The sequence below is a fragment of the Nycticebus coucang genome, chromosome 21, assembly GCF_027406575.1.
Source record: "Nycticebus coucang isolate mNycCou1 chromosome 21, mNycCou1.pri, whole genome shotgun sequence".
Taxonomy (NCBI): domain Eukaryota; kingdom Metazoa; phylum Chordata; class Mammalia; order Primates; family Lorisidae; genus Nycticebus; species Nycticebus coucang.
In genome coordinates, this window is record NC_069800.1 from 58714550 (window position 1) to 58734471 (window position 19922).

General features: G+C 45.1%; 1 protein-coding gene across 2 annotated transcripts in view; it reads left to right on the forward strand.

The window, feature by feature from the left end:
- TSHZ2 (teashirt zinc finger homeobox 2) overlaps positions 1-19922 on the forward strand; it is a 456942-nt gene that overhangs the window by 259893 nt on the left and 177127 nt on the right. Inside the window, exon 2 of one of the 2 annotated variants that reach the window (XM_053573612.1) lies at positions 12920-15983. In XM_053573612.1, coding sequence (XP_053429587.1) covers positions 12920-15975 — 3056 coding nt within the window. In that variant the 3' untranslated portion in view covers positions 15976-15983. Of the gene's footprint in view, positions 1-12919; positions 18661-19922 lie in introns of those variants that run through there. The other variant, XM_053573611.1, reaches the window with a different exon arrangement.

The window sequence follows — 19922 nt, forward strand, 5'->3', positions numbered from 1 at the left end:
AACAAGAAAAGATGACAAGCCTTGACAATATTGTTCTTACACTAACCCTAACCTAAAATCAGAGAGTCAAAAAAAAAAAAAACCCCTGGAGAATTTTCTACTAGATTATTATTCAAACTGTCGATTCAAAAAGATCGAAGACCTCTAGATTGCCCAGAATTTGAGCCATTTCCAAGAACTACTTCATCCAGCTGCCCAGTCTGGGTTTGGCCCCAGCTCAGACTTGGCGTTTTATATAAGTTGGCTCGTTTAAAAGCTGACCTAGTTAATTAAGAACTGAAATAGGTCAGGATTTATTTGGCGGAGTGACTGGAGTTGTTTAGAAATGCTAATCCCTTTTATCATTAATTTTTTTTTTGTTTGTTTCTTTCCTGTAGTATAAAAATACCCAATCTGATAAGGGGATTTAAATGAATCCAGAAGGACCTGATTGAGCATAATGCCAGGAGCCTGATGAATTTTTCTTTTCAGCCCAAACTTGAAAGAATAAATACTAAAAATCCGGAGAAATCCAACTTTATAATGTTGCTCATCAAGACTAGGGTTTTTGTTCTTGTAATTATAATGAGAGGGGGGCATGGATGGAGTGTTTATTTTCACCGGGCATTCTGAGTTCTTTCCAATTATCTCACTTACTTTTCAAAATGATCTTTGAAGAAGGTACTATTAGTAACTCCAATGTGTAGATGGAGAGACTGAGGCCTGCAGAGGTCGTTGGTTTGCTCCAGATGACAATGTGGGACGTGGCGGAGGTGGGATTGGAGCACAGGCAGCTTACATCAGACTTCATGCTCTTCTGTCCTAAGGTGGCACTGTGCACACTCGCCCTCTGTTTCTCTTTAATCACCGAGAGTATTCTCCTCTGTGCAGCTCCCTGCTTCACTGACAACTAGAGAGGGCACGAATGTCACCCTTCCTCATGGTGACTCCCAGAGCTTCAGCGAAACTTGGCTTTGCGGCATCTCTGAGCTACTGACATATTGGGGCTAACTGATTCTGTGAGTGGGGGGCTTTCCTGTACATTGGGGAATGTTTAGCCACATCCCCGGCCTCTACCCAACTCACTAGATGCCAGGGACCATCCCCTTGTCTGGTTGTAACAACCAAAAATGTCTTCAGATATTGTCACATGTGTCTCCGGAAGACAGGATGGAAGGACAAAGTCACTCCCGGTGAAAAAACTCTGAGTTGCAGTGTGATGATGACCCAGTTGGTTCCTGGAATCGTGTGTGCTGCTATAGAAACTAACTGCCAGAAAATGATGTCATAAACTCATTGGCTCTAAGTACAAAGGTGAGACAAGAGAATAGGCCTTTACAGGTTTACAGGGCAGGAGCTCTTGGTTTGCCTCAGGCCAAATGAATGCAAGTCAAATTGTAGGGTTTGAGGCGAGAAGAAGCAGAGTGTAAGAAATCTCAGCATTAAGACCCCCTGCATTCCCATCACATATTTACCCGACTTCCCCTCCCCTCCAGGGGAACCAGTTCGCAATAAGAGTTTAACCCCCCGTGTGGACATCTCAACCATTCAAAGTAATATTGCTTTAAAGAGATTATTTTTTTCGTTGTTATTCTCTGTGGCTTAAAAGCTAATTGACACCACTGACTAAAAGTCTAATTTTGTGGGATATAACCATGCTGCACCAATGCAATCACTCACTCACTGGTTTGTGGAACCCGCCATTTATTTATTTAGTCATATATTTGACAAATTGTTGTGTGAAGTGGGCCATGGGTATGGTGGTGAACCAGGAAGACTCAACCTGCCCTTGGGGAGCTTGCAGTTTTATTGAGAAGACAAGCAATCCAGTAAATAGGGGAATCAAATAATTACAATACAACAGAAGGGCTATACACAGGGGAAGCTTGGGGAGCCGAGAGAGAAAACAAATTTGGCCACTGGGGATTTAGGAGAAGGGAGTGGAGCACGGTGATCAGTGGTGACCCTCTGCCGGGAAGCACTGGGGCTGACACTGAAAGGGGGAGAAAGATTCAGACATAGGAAAAGGGGGAGCTTTGCATGTAAGAGAGAATGAAAGAGCCTTCAAGAGGGAAAGAATTTGACAACTTCTTGCTTTCAAGTATTAAGCAAAGTAGAGGGTGACACCATGGGTGTGATATGGAAACTAACTAGAGGTCATCCCTGAGATGACCCACAGAGGGTGGAACCCGTCGACCAGGAGAAGCCACTGGGGGGCTGCAGTGGAGAAGTCTGAGCCTGCAGCTCCTGTCACTGTCGTGCTGACCAACGGGCTGTAGGAGATCAAGAGTGGCCACCAGGGAGGAGGCCATAGTGCCGTCCTGGGAGGAGAGGAAAACAGCCTGAGCAGGGTGGGGGGATGGCGATGGAAGATCAGGTGCGGAATTTTGATTAATTTCAGAAATAGAACTGATATTGGCTGATGAATTAGATTCAAGAGGGAAGGGAAGGCTCCTGCCTAGACAGGAGTCCAACAGACCCAAATTCAGGTCCCTGTTCAGCCATGTGCCTCGGGAAATGTAATTAATATTCTCTGCAATTCAGTTTCATTAACTGTAAAGACGGGATCAAAAAGATAGTGCTTATTGTTGGGATCAAGCTATGTAATAAGTATAAAGAAAGTAGCCCACAAGTTCTTGTAAGTCTGCTCTCAGTAGAAATTATAACAGCTAGCTGTTAGTATGTTTTGAAATAGGGAAGTGTCCTCAAAGATGGGAGTTCCCCATCACTGAAGATGTTTAAGTGTATATCTATTTATGTGGCGAGTGGTTAGTTCTTTGACTGAAGTGTTGATTAAAGAGTTGAAAGATATCATGAAAGCTTGGATTAAAAGATCTCCCAGTCCCTGGATTCGATCGGATCGCACCTTGGAGGAAACATGGTTCCTTTCCTAATTGGCAAGAATAGAAAGTTGTCTGGTGACAGTGATCATGTGTGGTGAGGAATCCAACCTGAATGAGTTGCAAGGTCAACACCTGAGCCGCTGAAGGGTGCCAGGGCCAGGAAACCCTTCCCTGACCGAGGAATTAGCCCAATGACATGAAAGGTCTTTCTACCTTAGACTTCTTGAGATTCTTCTAGAGACAGCAAAGGCTTTTCCCCAGAAAAGCAAGGGCCAGACAGCTTTCTGACAGTACCAATTTAGCTTCTCTGAGGGAACTGTGGGCTTGCTTTCTTCTTAATGGGAAGTGGTCACAGCCATGAACTTAGCAAAAGAAGCAGGTGAAAATTTGTCTGTTCTTGGCTAATGCAGTTAGACGTTTTCGAGAAAAGGCAATGAAAAGTGGTCATTATCCATTATCTGCATGAAATATTTCAGAGAAAGAAGTGGCGTTTGCCAAAAAAAAGAAAGAAAGAAAATGAAAAAGAAAGAAAGAAAGGAAAAGATGTTTAACTTTAAGCCAGGCAAGAAAGAAACAAAATCACCTCCTAGCTCTGTGGGATGGCTGTGCTAACGATGTTATTTCAAGTAAAATTGGAATACATGTCTGAAAAAATACAGATGGTGCACCAGCCTAGTAGACTTTCTGAAGGTCATCTTGGACAATGATTCACTGTCCCTTTTCTTGGCGAAAAAGAAAAAAAAAAAAAAACTTTCCAGTCTTGGAAAAGACTGTGTATGTGTGAGGCTGTTTATATATCCTTATGCGGGGGGGAAAAAAATGTATAGAAAGCAAGTGTGCACACTTTGCTGAAAATAGTTGCTACCACTTGTAAAGTCAAAGCTTAACAATCTTAATTTGATAGGAAAGTCTCAGTCCTATTGTTCAGTTTCTTTGTTCCTGTTTTGTTTCTCTTCCCTTTTGTTTCTGATTTATGGCTCTCTGCGGGGGTGGGCTGGGGTGGATACTATAAAGATAATGCTTTTTCAACTGGAGCTACCAAAAAATTGTTCCCCTCCTCACCCTTCTCCATGAATATTTTCTTGCTCTGCTTTTTTACACTGCCACCGAGACCTGTCCCAATAATAACACACACGGGATTGAAATTTTAGGTAGCGGAGTATAAAGTATTTTTCTTGGAGACCTTCTGCTTGAAGCATTAGTCATTTCTCTCAGTGCAAAGCCCGAGGCCTCTGAAAAAGACCTTTTCCCTCAGACGGTGGGTTGCTTTATTTCTTGAAGATTGCAGACATTATCATTATGGGTAATGACCTAATAACTTGCTGTGTGATGTCTGCACATCACTTCCACGGAAGTTCCCGGCACACATACCCCTGGCTTCTTGTGCGAGTGATTTAATATGAAATAACAAACCCCAAACTGGAGGAAGCTCTTTTCTCATGCATGACACAGACGGAGCACAAAGCTGGTTCTTATCTGCTGCGAATACCATCGAAAAGCTGTTGGCTTGGAATAAGATTTAGGGATAACAGAGAATGCCAAAGTCAACTTCGTCCAGCTGTCAGCGGCTTCGGTATTTCATACACTTCACCGTAGTCAGTACTCATAGCAATCTTATGGAGCAGACACTATTATTATCCTCATTTTATAAATAAGGAAGCTGTGTCTTTGAAAGTTTCAGTAATTTTTCCGTTATCACATTAAGCAGGAAGTGGCAGATTTGAAGCAAGTTCTGCCCAATGCCCAGGCCAAGGGCCATCTTACCTATTCTTTAGCTGATCAGTCCTTGAGTCAGCAATTTATTTCTGTCTAGGCTGGTGTTTCCCAGTATTAACTGGAAGCAACCAAAACACAGGCCTTTAGTCTCTTGGTCTCTGGAGCGGAAAGGAGCTAGAACCCCTCAAAGTTGTGTTCTCCTGTCACAAAGCTGGTTCCCACACACACTTATGAACACGGGCACAGAGAAACACAGGTAAATACCTACTAATTAACGGGTTTGCAGTTTACATCAGGGCCTCTCCAACTTTCTTGAGCACAGGAATCCCCTCGGGATCTTGTTAAACGATTCCTGTTCCGTGGGCTTCGGGTGGGGCTGAGCATCTGCACATCCAACATTCTCCCAGGTGGTGCCAACGTCATTCAGCCAAGGATCAGACCTGAAAAATTAGGGTTGAAGATACACTTTTTCTTTCACCTCCTCCTTTAAAAGGGTGAGAACCCTTTTAGAAAAGTGGATTGGGATTAGTCCTATATGGCATTGACAGATAAGGGGACAGACGTCAAAAGGCTGATGGTGGGGAGAGAACCAGAAAAGCATTCCAGATTCTCCAACTCCTGGGGCCCCCCTGGCTCCCCCGGTATCAAAGGTTGTGGCATATTTGGTTTCATCTGCATGGTTTGGTCAGATGAAATGTATCTTGCACCCTGAGGCCCCATGATGATTCCCTGAGCAGCAGCGTTGTGATTTTGGTGTGATGTAAATTTCCAGTTACCCACAGCCCCACGGGGTCGCTGCTGTGACTGAGGGCCCTTTATGATTTGTCTTTATAACTGAAGATGAGTTTTCTTCTGCCTGGCCTACCTCGCCCATCTAAATCACCTGTCTTCCTCCAGCAATGCATGACCTCTTCATGACATCTTTGTTTACAACCTCAGCACCCAACTTCTCTCCAGAACTCCTCTCTCCACTCTCGTTGGCCTTAGAAGACCCACTAGTCACGGAAGTCCCAGTGAAACTGGACTGTCCTGCGTGGGGTAGCTGCAGAGTAGATAGGTCTTGATTAAATGAATAAACAGATGAAGCCCCCAGGGATGACCAAGAATCTACTTCCCCTTAGACCGTTTCTGCTGATGACCCAGATGTACAGAGGTCACAAAGCACCATCAGCAAACAGCGTTATAGTCCAAAGAGCTGTGACAGTGACCTAAGAAAGTGTCAACCACAGTGCATGAAGTAAACGGACGTTTGTTTTCATACCTCGTACATATTCATGGTACGTGTGAGACATTCCAACGAGCAGAACAGTCTTCAGGAAATTTTTTCAAAAGAGATGCTGTGGGTTTTGACCAGCGAGCACCTCTTTGTCTCCACAGAGTGCAAATAGGCCCAGGATAAGCGCCTGTGTCCCTGCACACAGAGCATCTTTCTGTGCTCCTTGAAACAAAGAAATCTATTCAGAAAGTGGAAGGAACAAACCCTTCTCTCTTGATCTGCACATACAAGTCACACCCAGTTAACTAGTTACACATATGTGGCAGGGCAGGCGTAAAAGTCCGTACTCCATGAATTCTATTCTTTTCTTTGAAAACGTTTCTATTTAGAAAGATGCATGAACTTAGATACCCTCTCTGGATGGCAGATACGCTGGGCCTTGGCTCGGGGTACCTGGATTCTCTGTAAGTGAAATCTGTGCTCGGGAATGGTACCTTCCCACGGACCTTTCACCTGCCACCACCCTCCCGAAACAACAAAACAGCTGGATTCCTCAACGCAGCCCTTCGAGAGGCCTCAGTCTGGGCTGGGCCACCATTGAAAATATTACAGCTTAGCTTCCTTGAACACGAACTAAATCCTGGGTTTCCTTACTCAGCCTGCCAACAAGAGTGCCAATTAGTGCCAATAATAATATACATATTAACAGACTTTTAGACCACAGTCGCCAAAACACTGGAGACTCATGACAGGGAGGCCTTATTCCGAGTCATCATTTAAATCATACCTACTGGGTACATGGGGAGAAATTCTCACAATCCTATCATTTATGTCTGCCTTGCACTGTGGAATCTTCGTGCGATTTTAAACTGTCATTTAGGGGGCTAGATTGGTGAAAATGATCATGTCACCATCAGGTATGTTTTTAAATGAGGTCTTGGTTGAATTCTGGTTTACTTTTTGAAAATCAGCCTTCTTGAGTTTTAAATTGTTCCCAGGTTATAAATGCCCCACCTCTTCTGCCATTTTTAAAACTGTCAATGTTTTTTACCATAAACACTCCACTGTGGATGTTCAAGGCAACTATAAAAACGTATGCCTGGCAAAAATCTAATCTTTAACGTCACATCACCCACGAATTATTTTGCACAATTTCATTTAAATCATCCCAGCTAGACGTTTTCGGAACAATTGGAGTGGTAAGATTTTTAACAACAATTGTTTCTTTATTTTTTAACCTTTACTGTAAAAGGAAATTACTTAACTTTAAGAGTTTATTTCTAAATTTTACCCACATCCTATTACGGTTACAAGTTTGCAGCAGATACAATGTTTTTCCCCAAGAGCAATTCTCCTTTTGTAAAGAGGTGTTCAGGAGAAGACCACTCTAGTATTCGTGTATCCTGAAAAAGCTGATGGACTTTGTCCATGACAAAACTAGGCCCCACTTTCAAAGCTCCCATATGTGAATCTTTGTTGAACCAAAGTCTGTTCACATGAAGAGCATTGTCTCTCCAGCTTTGTCGTCTCATTGCTCATTTGCAGGCCTCGTGAGTATAAATCTGTAGCTCAGAGAGGTTAAGCAGCAAGAAATGGGTGGGGTGAGGTTGCTCTGCAAAGATATTCTTGTTTTCACATTGAGTAAAGTGGATGAGGATGGTTGTAGTTCCCATCTGATCGGTAAGGGAACCTATGAAGGGGCCACGTGCACTGCTAAGGTGTAGAGCTAGGGTTTGCAGCTGGAAGAATCCCCTTCCATTGCATAATCATTCATTCATTCATTCAAATAATCTGTGGACGTCATTCTGTATCAGGATACAGTTTGGGAATCTGAGCACTGGGGCAAAGCCCTCTCTTCCTTCATGAGGATGGACATGAGGTTGGGCAATATAAGTTTTCAAACTCATCCTAGAAAAAGTGCTACCTCCCTCACAGCTTAATATCACCACAGGCACCTGTGAGTGTGACTCACACTGATAGTTTTGTCACTTCCCCATGGGAAGCTAAGTACCGACACCATTCCATAGTTCACCTTTCAAAGCCATTTTGGAACTCTTTCTGAAATGGCCATCAGAGCCATCAGCATACAAGGTCTGACAATTACATTAATAAACTCATCCTAGAAAAAGGGCTACATACCTCATGGATAAATATCACTGCAGTCTCCAGATGGCCAAGGGGAGCACTTCAAAGGTGACTATCATGATATTCAGCCATGAGGGAGGTAGCACTTTTTGTAGGATGAGTTCAAGAACTTAGTTGTGGGCGGTGCCTGTGTCTCAGTGAGCGGGGCGCCGGCCCCATATACCGAGGGTGGTGGGTTCAAACCCAGCCCCGGCCAAACTGCAACAACAACAAAAAAAAAAATAGCTGGGCATTGTGGCGGGCGCCTGTAGTCCCAGCTACTCCGGAGGCTGAGGCAGGAGAATCGCCTAAGCCCAGGAGTTGGAGGTTGCTGTGAGCTGTGTGACGCCACGGCACTCTACTGAGGGCAATAAAGTGAAACTCTGTCTCTACAAAAAAAAAAAAAAAAAAAAGAACTTAGTTGTTTGAGCTTTCTATTTCAACTTTACCTTCAGTGGGAGAAGGCAACCAATTGATCAACACACAGGCTAATATCAGAGTCTGGAATGTGCGACCAGGATTTGAGCAGATTGGCTAATGTGATCGAGGGTTACACGGGGAAGGAGACTGATCAGAAAGGGCCCTCTGAGGAGAGACCATTGGAGCTGGGACCTGTGGGACAGTGCGAAGGAAGGACTTTACGGTCAGAGAAAGCAGCAGTGGCAGAGGGACACAGTCAAAAGGGGGATGAGCAGGTTCTAAGGAGCAGCAAAGAGGCCATTGTTTCTCAGGTGCAGAGAGCAGGTCATGAGTGCTCAGAGATAAGGCAGAGAGGTCAGCTGAGGCCAAGTCCTGCAGGCTCTTTCGGCTCATGCTAAGGGTTAGAAGTTTCTTAGAAGTCCGACAGAAAGGCGTTGCACAAGTTAAAACAGAGGAACATCATGACCTAGTCCATTTTACAAACGATGTTCTAGCAGTTAGACCTTGAGACATAGAAACCCCCTGTCCAACCTAGGAGAGGGTATGGTAGCCCACTCTAGACCGCTGCCCACCGAGTAGAAGAGAAATGATCCTTTGACTCAGTCATTCGGTCAGAGACTTGACCGGGTTTGCTCCTGCGTCCATCGCCTGGGCAATGGGGATGTTCTGTGTGTCCAGAGGCCAGCAGTAGGAAGGGACGGAACCAGCAATTTAGGCTGGAACAGGGAATGTTTGCCGGCTTGATCTTCAACCCACAATCCACCAGGAGGGTCTGCAGGGAAGAACCCTTTCTTCCTGTGCCCTGGCACGATTCTGATAGTTTTGTCACTTAAGTATTCACAAGAATACACTGGCCACACATCCACGTGCACCAGGATTGACAGATGACGCAGTCTTATTAAAGAAACCATCGAGAGAGAGAAAAAAACTGATATTCATTTTACACCCAGATCACTCATAGTCTGGCTGCCTCTCCCTCTCCCGCCTCCACTGCCGGTAGCAAACAAAATCACTTAAGTCAAGTGAACGGTTTTAAATGTATAATATTGAAATGTGTTTTTTAAAAATTCCTTGGAACCCTCAGCCATTGTTAAAATACACTCACTCTGACGGCTGCTTTGGCACTTTTTGTACGAGGCTTTTCAATGTGTTACCTTATCGGGTGCATGAGATTTAGTCTGTTCTGCAGAGCAAAGCAGACAAAAAGGGTCTCTCAGCACGAGTTACTCTGCTGTAAAGGTTATAGTAAACATGTCAATGCCTAATTAAGCAGAAAATTTTATCTGTATTGTCGGGGAGGTGTTTGCTGTCTCCGACTTTTCTTCTGGGAAATCCATTTAGAAGGACACAGTGGAATGTGAGGTTGAGCTGGTCCGGAAAACTCAGCTTCCAAATGTCAGCGGGAGAAAAAATAAAGAAGAACGCTTCCTTTCTCCTTGTTCGAAAATGACTATATTGGCTGGACAGATTGTGTGTGTGCGTGTGTGGTGTGTGTATGCGTGCATACATAATTCATCAACACTCACACAAAATAGCATGAATGACTTCCCAATTTCTTTCTTTTTTTTTTTTTTTTTTTGCAGTTTTGGGCTAGGGCTGGGCTTGAACCCACCACCTCCAGCATATGGGGCCGGCACCCCACTCCTTTGAGCCACGGGCACCACCCTTCCCAATTTCTTTTTAAGTATCAGGCACAGTGCTAGGCCTTAAAAATACTGAGATGAATAAAACCCAGCCACACCCTCAGCCAGTTAAGATGACAGAAATCCCCTCACTCCCCAGATTTCGTCACTTGCCCTGTGTGCACGTGTGTGTGTGTACACAAGCATACACTTCTTGGTTGCTAGGATTAACATTACCCTCACGTGTGGTCACTCCATGAGGCCTGACAGTGAAGTTTGTGAACTTATCCTACAGAAAGTGCTACATGCGTTATTGCCAAAGATCACCATGGTCATCAGATGTCCGAGGGGAGTACTTTGAAGGTGACCATAGTGATACTCGGTGATGAAATACGTAGCACTTCTCTAGGATGAGTTTGCAAACTTAATTGTCCACCCTTGCATGTCTTAGTTAACCTGAACAGACCTGCCTAATGCATGGTGACCCAGGGTATGTCCTAGAGTAACAGCACCCTTTTCATTCTTAGAAATGATTGATAACATTTGTTCGATTGATAAACTTTGCCTGATTCTTTGGAGTATTTTACTTGGCTCAGTAACAACTTCCATTTATTAATTGTGTAACATAGACTTTCTCTGTGAACTTCACTCAATAATTCTGAAAACATACAAGTTAATCCAGAATAAAAAAAGCATGAAAATAAAATAGTCTAATTTGGTTATTTTACATTTACAGTTTTCTTGCAAGTAACCGTAACTACTTATTAATGGTTGCTTAACTAGATTGGGTAGTTTTTGTTTTTTCAAATCAATTTATGGAACTAAAGACCAGCAATGCCAATTTAATGAAAAAACCACGTTCGGTTTGCTGGGAAAGCACAAACACCACACCAAGGGCAATAAAATAAGGACCACACTCCTCAAACGCGTGGCTGGCCTGAATTTTTATACGTCACCTTGTCAGGGCAGCATGGGCTCCTGTGTCCAGCATTCTCTTAGTTCTTCTAAGGCGAATCTCTATTTAGTGACACTTCAGTGAAATTCTACAGCTTTACCTTTCACCTGTGGGTTTCTTCCAAGTTTCCTTACTCACTGGGTTGGTAATAGAAAAAGAGTGGGCCTCCCTGGCTTGTCATCAACAGAACAGGTTATATGTCATGATCCTATGATACAAGCTGTATTGCCATAGGTGAATTTCTTTACCCTAAAACCTCGGTTTGCCCATCTCTAAAATAAAAAAAAAAAATAGTATCATTTCACGAGGATATTAGATGAAATAAAAGAATGTGTTTGCATGCTTGGTGCCCGTAGCTCAGTGGTTAGGGTGCCGGCCACATACACCAAAGCTGGCGAGGTCAAACCTGGCTCGAGCCTGCTAAACAACAATGACAACTACAATAAAAAAAAAATAGCTAGGCATTGTGGCAGGCACCTGTAGTCCCAGCTACTTGGGAGGCTGAGGCAAGAGAATTGCTTAAGCCTAAGAGTTGGAGGTTGCTGTGAGCTGTGACACCACAGCACTCTACCCAGGGCAACATATAAGACTGTCTCAAAAAAAAAAAAAAAAAAAAATGTGTTTGCAGTGGTTAGCTTAGCCCCTAAGAGAGAGTCATTGCTCAGTAAATACTCTTCACCTTCATCAGGAGCAGTAGATTTTGGACTTAGTTCCTGACTACAGACATTGCCTCATTCTTAACAACCCCGGACCTCTGTCTCTTTGGACTCTCTGCCTGCCTCATGGAGCAGACCTCCAATGCACAACTATCCCTTTTCCAAGCATTGTCCCAGGTGACTGCAAATAACAGGCCCTGCTCGAAGGGTTTTCCCCAACAGCCACCTGCCTGAGAGGAGAAATAGAAGCTCACAAGGACAATATTACGTGGAGAGCATGCAGAACTTGCAAATCTAAGACTAGACCTACTTTTCCTTGGTACTTCTTTGGTTGCGTTTTATCCACGTGGCTCTGAAAAGGCCAGGTGAGGAAAATGAGCCCCTGCACATCAATAGTCACATTCCCCTTCCTCATTGATGGATATTTGCCCATTAATTCCCTTTGCATCCGTTCTCTCATGTCCTCATTTTCCCTATGCAATTACTGGTCCTAAATCCTCCCGAGAAGGGAAAGCATGCATCTCCAATAGCGGTCCGCATCTACAAATCAAACGTGTAATTGGCATCTCATGACGGGTACCCACAAATCACAGTGCATTTGAAATTACAGGCACAAGATCGAGAGGGCATTTTCAGCCTTGTCTGGAAAGGTCTTCATAAACCTGTTCGAGAATAATAGGATAGTCACCAAATCTCCCATTCTAACACCATTTGCTTTTCTTTTTAAATCATTATATTTGCTGAGCACACATAATTTTTCGACTCTCAATGGAAGATTTTATTTGCATACCCCATAATCTCTCTTTCTTACAGTGTGATTCTCTACAAATAAAAATGTTATAGCAAAAAAAGACAGTAGGTGGTCAGAGTATAATGGCTGTGCATCCCGATGACTTCTGAGCACTCAAAAATGATCAATTTAGATGATTATATGCCAATATCCCCAAGTTCCCTGGTAAACCGTACCACTGAGATGCCAAAGGTCAAGGCTTAGTTTTTGTTAATCAGCTGATGTTCTTCCCTGTACAGACAGGACTTTCGTAGGATTTTTACATTTTAATCCACCTTTCCTCAAAATCACATGTGTTAAGTCTAGCAACCAGCCCATTTTAGAACTATTAGAATGATATTCCTTAAACACAAAAATTGTTAACTTGGGATTCTCGGCATTGATAAAGAATTATGACTCCTGCCAATTAAAAAAGAAAAGGCAATAGATGGGACAAAAGACACCCCTGGGCCTTTTCCTGTCTCCTTTGCCCGCAGTTCATAAAAGTGTCGATTAAATTGCTGTTCAGTGCGCCATGAAAACCCTTAGTCTAAGTGGGGGCTTGGAATGGAATCGGGAACCTGGTATTCTTACTCCAACTCTGCTCTTTGTCTTGCAGGCTATGCCCAGGAGGAACGGCTGAAAGAAGAGGAGGAAATAAAAGAGGAAGAGGAAGAGGAGGAGGACGGCGGTTCAGTAGCTCGATGTCAGGGTGGCAACGACACGGGGACAGATGAGGAGGTAGAAACAGGCTGCGAGCAGAAAGGCTGCTTCAGCTACCAGAACTCTCCTGGGAGTCACTTGTCCAATCAGGATGCTGAGAATGAATCTCTGCTGAGCGATGCCAGCGACCAGGTGTCGGACATCAAGAGCATCTGTGGCCAGGATGCCTCGGACAAGAAAGCCAACCCTCACCCCAAGCTGCCGAACGAAGCCCACAATTGCATGGATAAAATGACGGCCGTCTACGCCAACATCTTGTCTGACTCCTACTGGTCCGGCCTGGGCCTTGGCTTCAAGCTGTCCAGTACTGAGCGGAGGAATTGTGACGCCCGGAATGGCAGCGGCAAGAATGACTTCGATTGGCACCAAGACGCTCTGTCCAAGAGCCTGCAGCAGAGCCTGCCTTCTCGGTCGGGGTCCAAGCCCAGCCTGTTCAGCTCGGTGCAGCTGTACCGGCAGAGCAGCAAGGTCTGCGGCTCCGTGTTCACGGGCGCCAGCAGGTTCCGCTGCCGCCAGTGCAGCGCCGCCTACGACACCCTGGTCGAGCTGACCGTGCACATGAACGAAACGGGCCACTACCAAGACGACAACCGCAAAAAGGACAAGCTCCGACCCACGAGCTACTCCAAGCCCCGGAAAAGGGCTTTTCAGGACATGGACAGGGAGGACGCTCAGAAGGTTCTGAAGTGCATGTTCTGCGGCGACTCCTTCGACTCCCTCCAAGACCTGAGCGTCCACATGATAAAAACAAAACATTACCAAAAAGTGCCTTTGAAGGAGCCGGTGCCAACCATCTCCTCCAAGATGGTCGCCCCGGCCAAGAAACGCGTCTTTGACGTCAATCGGCCGTGTTCCCCGGATTCCACCACCGGGTCCTTCGCCGAGTCCTTCCCCTCCCAGAAGAGCGCAGCCCTGCAGGTGGCCTCCAACAACCGCTACGGCTACCAGAACGGCGCCAGCTACACCTGGCAGTTTGAGGCCTGCAAGTCCCAGATCCTCAAGTGCATGGAGTGCGGCAGCTCCCACGACACCTTGCAGCAGCTCACCACTCACATGATGGTCACGGGTCACTTCCTCAAGGTCACCAGCTCTGCCTCCAAGAAGGGGAAGCAGCTGGTGTTAGACCCGCTGGCCGTGGAGAAAATGCAATCCCTGTCGGAGACGCCCAACAGCGACTCCCCGGCCCCCAAGCCATGGGGTAACTCGACGTCTGACGGTGCAGCCTCCACCACCGAGCTGAAGAGAGAGCGTAAGAGAGAAAGACCGGAGGAGACCGGCCAGGAGGACAAAGTCGTGAAAAGCGAGGAGTGTGAAGACCCTTTGCAAAAGCCCTTAGACCCTACGATAAAATACCAGTATCTGAGGGAGGAGGATCTGGAAGATGGCTCAAAAGCTGGAGGGGACATTTTGAAATCTTTGGAAAATACTGTCACCACAGCCATCAACAAAGCCCAAAACGGGGCTCCCAGCTGGAGCGCGTACCCCAGTATCCACGCAGCCTACCAGCTGTCAGAGGGCACCAAGCCACCCTTGCCTATGGGATCTCAGGTCCTTCAGATTCGACCTAATCTCACCAACAAGTTGAGGCCAATTGCTCCCAAGTGGAAGGTGATGCCTCTTGTTTCTGTGTCCACGAACCTCGCCCCATACACCCAAGTCAAGAAGGAGTCGGAAGGCAAAGATGAAGGTGGGAAGGAAAGTCCCCACCAAGAGGCCTCCTCCGTCAGCCACAGTGAAGGGGATTCTTTCTCCAAAAGCGAAATGCCTGTAGAATCCAAAAAGGCCGAGCCATGTCCCCTGAAGGAGGAGAACAAGCTGATGAAGGAGGTTGGTGAGAAAGAGAAACCACAGCCCCTGGAGCCTACGTCTTCTCTCAGCAATGGCTGTGCCCTGGCCAACCACACCACGGCCCTGCCGTGCGTCAACCCGCTCAGCGCCCTGCAGTCCGTCTTGAACAATCACCTGGGTAAAGCCACAGAACCCTTGCGCTCACCTTCCTGCTCCAGCCCGAGCTCAAGCACAATGTCTATGTTTCACAAGTCAAATCTCAGTGTCATGGACAAGCCAGTGTTGAGTCCCACATCCACGAGGCCAGCCAGCGTGTCCAGGCGCTACCTGTTTGAGAACAACGACCAGCCCATCGACCTGACCAAATCCAAAAGCAAGAAAGCCGAGTCCTCGCAAGCACAATCCTGTACGTCCCCACCTCAGAAGCACGCTCTGTCTGACATTGCCGACATGGTCAAGGTCCTCCCCAAAGCCACCACCCCAAAGCCCGCTGCTTCTTCCAGAGTCCCGCCCATGAAGCTGGAGATGGACGTCAGGCGCTTCGAGGATGTCTCCAGTGAAGTGTCGACTTTGCATAAGAGAAAAGGCCGGCAGTCCAACTGGAACCCTCAGCATCTTCTGATTTTGCAAGCTCAGTTTGCCTCAAGCCTCTTCCAGACATCAGAGGGCAAATACCTGCTGTCTGATCTGGGCCCGCAAGAGCGTATGCAAATCTCAAAGTTTACGGGACTCTCCATGACCACGATCAGCCACTGGCTGGCCAACGTCAAGTACCAGCTTAGGAAAACGGGTGGGACGAAATTTCTGAAAAACATGGACAAAGGCCACCCTATCTTTTATTGCAGTGACTGTGCCTCCCAGTTCAGAACCCCTTCTACCTACATCAGTCACTTGGAATCTCACCTGGGTTTCCAAATGAAGGATATGACCCGAATGGCAGTGGATCAGCAGAGCAAGGTGGAGCAAGAGATCTCCCGGGTCTCGTCGGCTCAGAGGTCCCCGGAGACGATAGCTGGCGAAGAGGATACAGACTCTAAATTCAAGTGTAAGTTGTGCTGTCGGACATTTGTGAGCAAACATGCAGTAAAACTCCACCTAAGCAAAACGCACAGCAAGTCACCCGAACACCATTCACAGTTTGTAACAGACGTGGATGAAGAATAGCTCCACAGGTACGGGGTTGCTGCCAGGCGGTTGTCGCCGTGGCGTCGGGAAGGAGCTTCTTGGAGGGAGACGGGTCTGCTAAGAGGCAGCTACCGTCTCCCAGTGCCAAGAAGGAGAGTAGCTTGCTGGAGTAGGATGTATTTTTATGAACGACCAGAATGTGAAAAATAAGCCCTGGCCGTTCTCTCAAGCCCTCCAGTTGAGAGTCAAGGACTAGAATGAAATGGGTTTAGAGAGATGACGTTAAAGGCCTCCATTACGCATGGTCCCCTGTGTTACCCAAGGTAACCTCCAGCGTCCAGCCAAGGACACCCCTCATTCTAACTGATAATTACTAACTTCCCTCACTATCCCCTTTCACCACCCCACCTGCCCATAGCAATGCTAAGTGATGAAAAGCTGAGTAACAGAGTCAAGATTGGAGCGTTGCTAGAAGCGCTCACTCTACAGAGATTTCTTAATCAGCTCATGAGGAGCTTAAAGCTGTCTTTATTATTGTTACTGGTAATTAGTGCTTTTTGTTTACTTTTAGCAATGGCCATCTTTCACCGCCTTCCTTTTGCTGACCTTCTCCATTGAGTTTTCTATGAAAGAGCACGTGTCCTTGACGGGACAGTAGTAAAACCTTCTCTGCAGAACACTGAGATGAAGAGAGAAGAAGCTTATTTTCTTCTCTCTCATTTTTTGCTTTTCTTGAGGCTAGACGAATAGCAGAGTCTACCTTGAACAAAGATAGATGCAAAGCATGCCTTTGAGATTTTGCTGTACATAAATAAACAAATGGCTGTCTGCACACCTGTTGTCAATGTGCACGGGGCCTCACAGCTTCAAGATAATTTGCCTCACGTATCATAGAAGTTCCATGCCTCATGAAGGCACAGATGCCCAAACTATCTATGAGGACAGAGACCAAGGTTGATGACTTTGGCAGATAAGTCTCACCAGACATTTTCAGATGTTGAGAAGAAGCCAGGCTAAGTCTTAACAAATCTTTTTCTTGTCCCCTTTTATAATTGACTCGTCTCTCCCTTCCAGCATGAGACCTCCCCACATGCTAGGGGGCTCACACCTAATCAGGTTGTCCTCTACCTCGGGTCACACCCCATGAGGGGGGCCCAACCTGCACTAAACCTATTGATGTCATGCTACGTTACAGATCTGCTCTTCCTTAGTTAATTCACAGTGAGATAGGACAACCTAAAGCCGGTGTGACATAGAAGCCTCACAGCCCCCTGTTGTCAGAGCATTTGTTTTTAAATAAGAGACTTTCAGAACGGGGGTAGGACGCTAGGAAAGATCCAGGTGGAGAGGGGTGTTCATATGCCTTGGCTTTGAGCACACCACACATCAGGTAGAGAGATTGACTAAGTAGGAGGATGGCCAAAAGGAAATAAAAGATTAAAATATCCGATCTGGACTTTTCCCTTGATGAGAAGATGTAAGCTTCTGATAGGGGGAATCATCCTATAACTGTAACAGCTATCTGGGCCCAAATGAAGTCTGTCCTTTCTGTTTGCATGTTTTTATCATGATAATTAAATGTGTTACTGGCAAAGTCACCTCTTCCTTTCCAAGCATGATTTGTTTAGCTCACGCTATCGAAGGAAAAGCCAGAATGCATCCCTTGAATCCACACGTGAGCTTGGGGCTTTACGGCGTTCTGTTTGTTTGCTTTGTAACGTTTCAAATTTTATATAATTTGCTATTATGCTTTTCTGGTCCTAAAAATAAAAAAAAAAAATGTGGACATACACGGAATATCTTAAGAGAAGAAAGATGTTTCAGATCTAATAGAGGTGGGTCGAAACCGCGGTGATGAGGACAATTAGGTAATGTTTATTTGTGCTGCAATAAAGACCAATTTTTCCACCTGTTAGGTTTGTAATAATTTTTTTAAGTTACTATCACTGCCAAAACACTGGGCTATGTAAATAGGGAGAGAGAAAGAAAAGAAAGCTTGCATCTATCCTTAAGCAAAATCGGAGATGTATAATATCTGTTCTAGGGACGTGAAGATAAACCAATAATTTGGAAAGACAAACACAAAAGGTACTTTCAAATCGGTTCAATACGTAGATAAGAGAGCTATGTCTGCATCTCCCTACATTGGTACAGAATAAATATTTCTGACTTGGACTTTGAAAGCAGTGTTGTTATATAAAACCGAAGCACCATCTTTACACGATCATCCTTAGGCTGTACTTCTGAGGTTATAGAAAACCAGGTTTGAGTATTTGAGATTCACTCGAAGCAATGGGAGTGGATGTATGTTGTATATATAGGAAAGATGGTGCAGGTTCTGGGGTTCATGTTAATACTGAAACCATTCCAGTCGACCTGAAGGTACAAAGGTGGCTTCTTGGAGACTTGGTCACCTAGGAAAGGATGCCTCCACTTTGGGGGCATTTATGCGATACCGTACCCACTGCTTAGAATTACCATATGCATATTTTATGTTTTATATTTTTAACTGGTCATAAAATGGCATCACAGTTATCTGGAACTCTAATCTTCTTTGGTATGTGTGATCGCACAAATGATGTAAAATGCTATGGTGTTTTAGGAAGCCCGGTCAACAGTTTATGGAAAATTGGGGAGCTTTACCACATCTGCTTTCTGAAAGATGAAAATTTTGACCTGGATTTTCTTTCCTTTCTTGGCTATATCTTAAATCCTGCAAAATGCTCTGCCAAATATTAAATGCAACTTTTCATTAAAAATTCATTAGGAAATATTCAATGTGCATTCCTATTTTAAGACATCCAAAATCTAAAACAATTTCAATATGCATCTGTATATGTCTTTAAAAGCCACATGCTCTTGAATAATAGAAATTAAACAGAGAGCAAATCAATGAGTCTAAAATGCATAAGGGCTTGAAATTATAGTCATTACCGTGTAATACAGTGTACAAGTTTAACAGCACACCTAGCCTTGAAATCGCTGGCAGGAATGTATTCTAGTCCAATGAGCTGCCACTTCTGTTGTGGATGGCTTGATAAAAACACATGTTCGGGGTGAAAAAGCATGTAAGATTACCAGATACAATGCAGGGTGGATGTCCAGTTCAATTTGCATTTCAGATAGACAACAAATACGTTTTTAGTATAAATATGGCCCAGCCATCACGTGGGTCGTACTTACATTTTCAAAGTATTCACTGTTTATCGCAGATTCAAATTTAACTGGGCAGCCTGTATTTTTTTTTTTTTTTTTTTTTTGTAGAGACAGAGTCTCACTGTACCGCCCTTGGGTAGAGTGCTGTGGCGTCACAGCTCACAGCAACCTCCAACTCCTGGGCTTACGCGATTCTCTTGCCTCAGACTCCCGAGCAGCTGGGACTACAGGCGCCCGCCACAACGCCCGGCTGTTTTTTTGTTGCAGTTTGGCCGGGGCTGGGTTTGAACCCGCCACCCTCGGCATATGGGGCCGGCGCCCTACTCACTGAGCCACAGGCGCCGCCCAGCAGCCTGTATTTTTATTTGCTAAATCTTGCCACACTCACAGCGAGGACTCTATGGCAGGCCAGGAAGTGCTAAAGGAGCTTGGACTAATGAATGTCTGTAAGAGACATTAACCATTCTTTCTTCCGTTAAGTAATCCAGCCTGGTTTCCTTCCTTTTTTCCTTCTTTTCCTTTCTTCTTTTCTTCTTCCTTTCCTTTCTTATATCCTTCAACAAATATGGGTCATGCTTTTACCATGTACCAGATTTTGATTAGCAGTGGAAATAGTCCTGCCAGTTATAATAGCAAAATGTGCAGGGCCTCATGGCAAACACGTCACAAACAGAATTTTAGTTTATTTTCATAAACAACACTATGAGGTAAGGGTTGCTTTGACCATGTTATGAAGAAAGACAGAAAGGCAGAGATATCCTGCATAAATTCCTCAGGGTCCCACAATCCCTGAGCCCCATGCATTCATTTGAACATGTCTAGAAAACCGT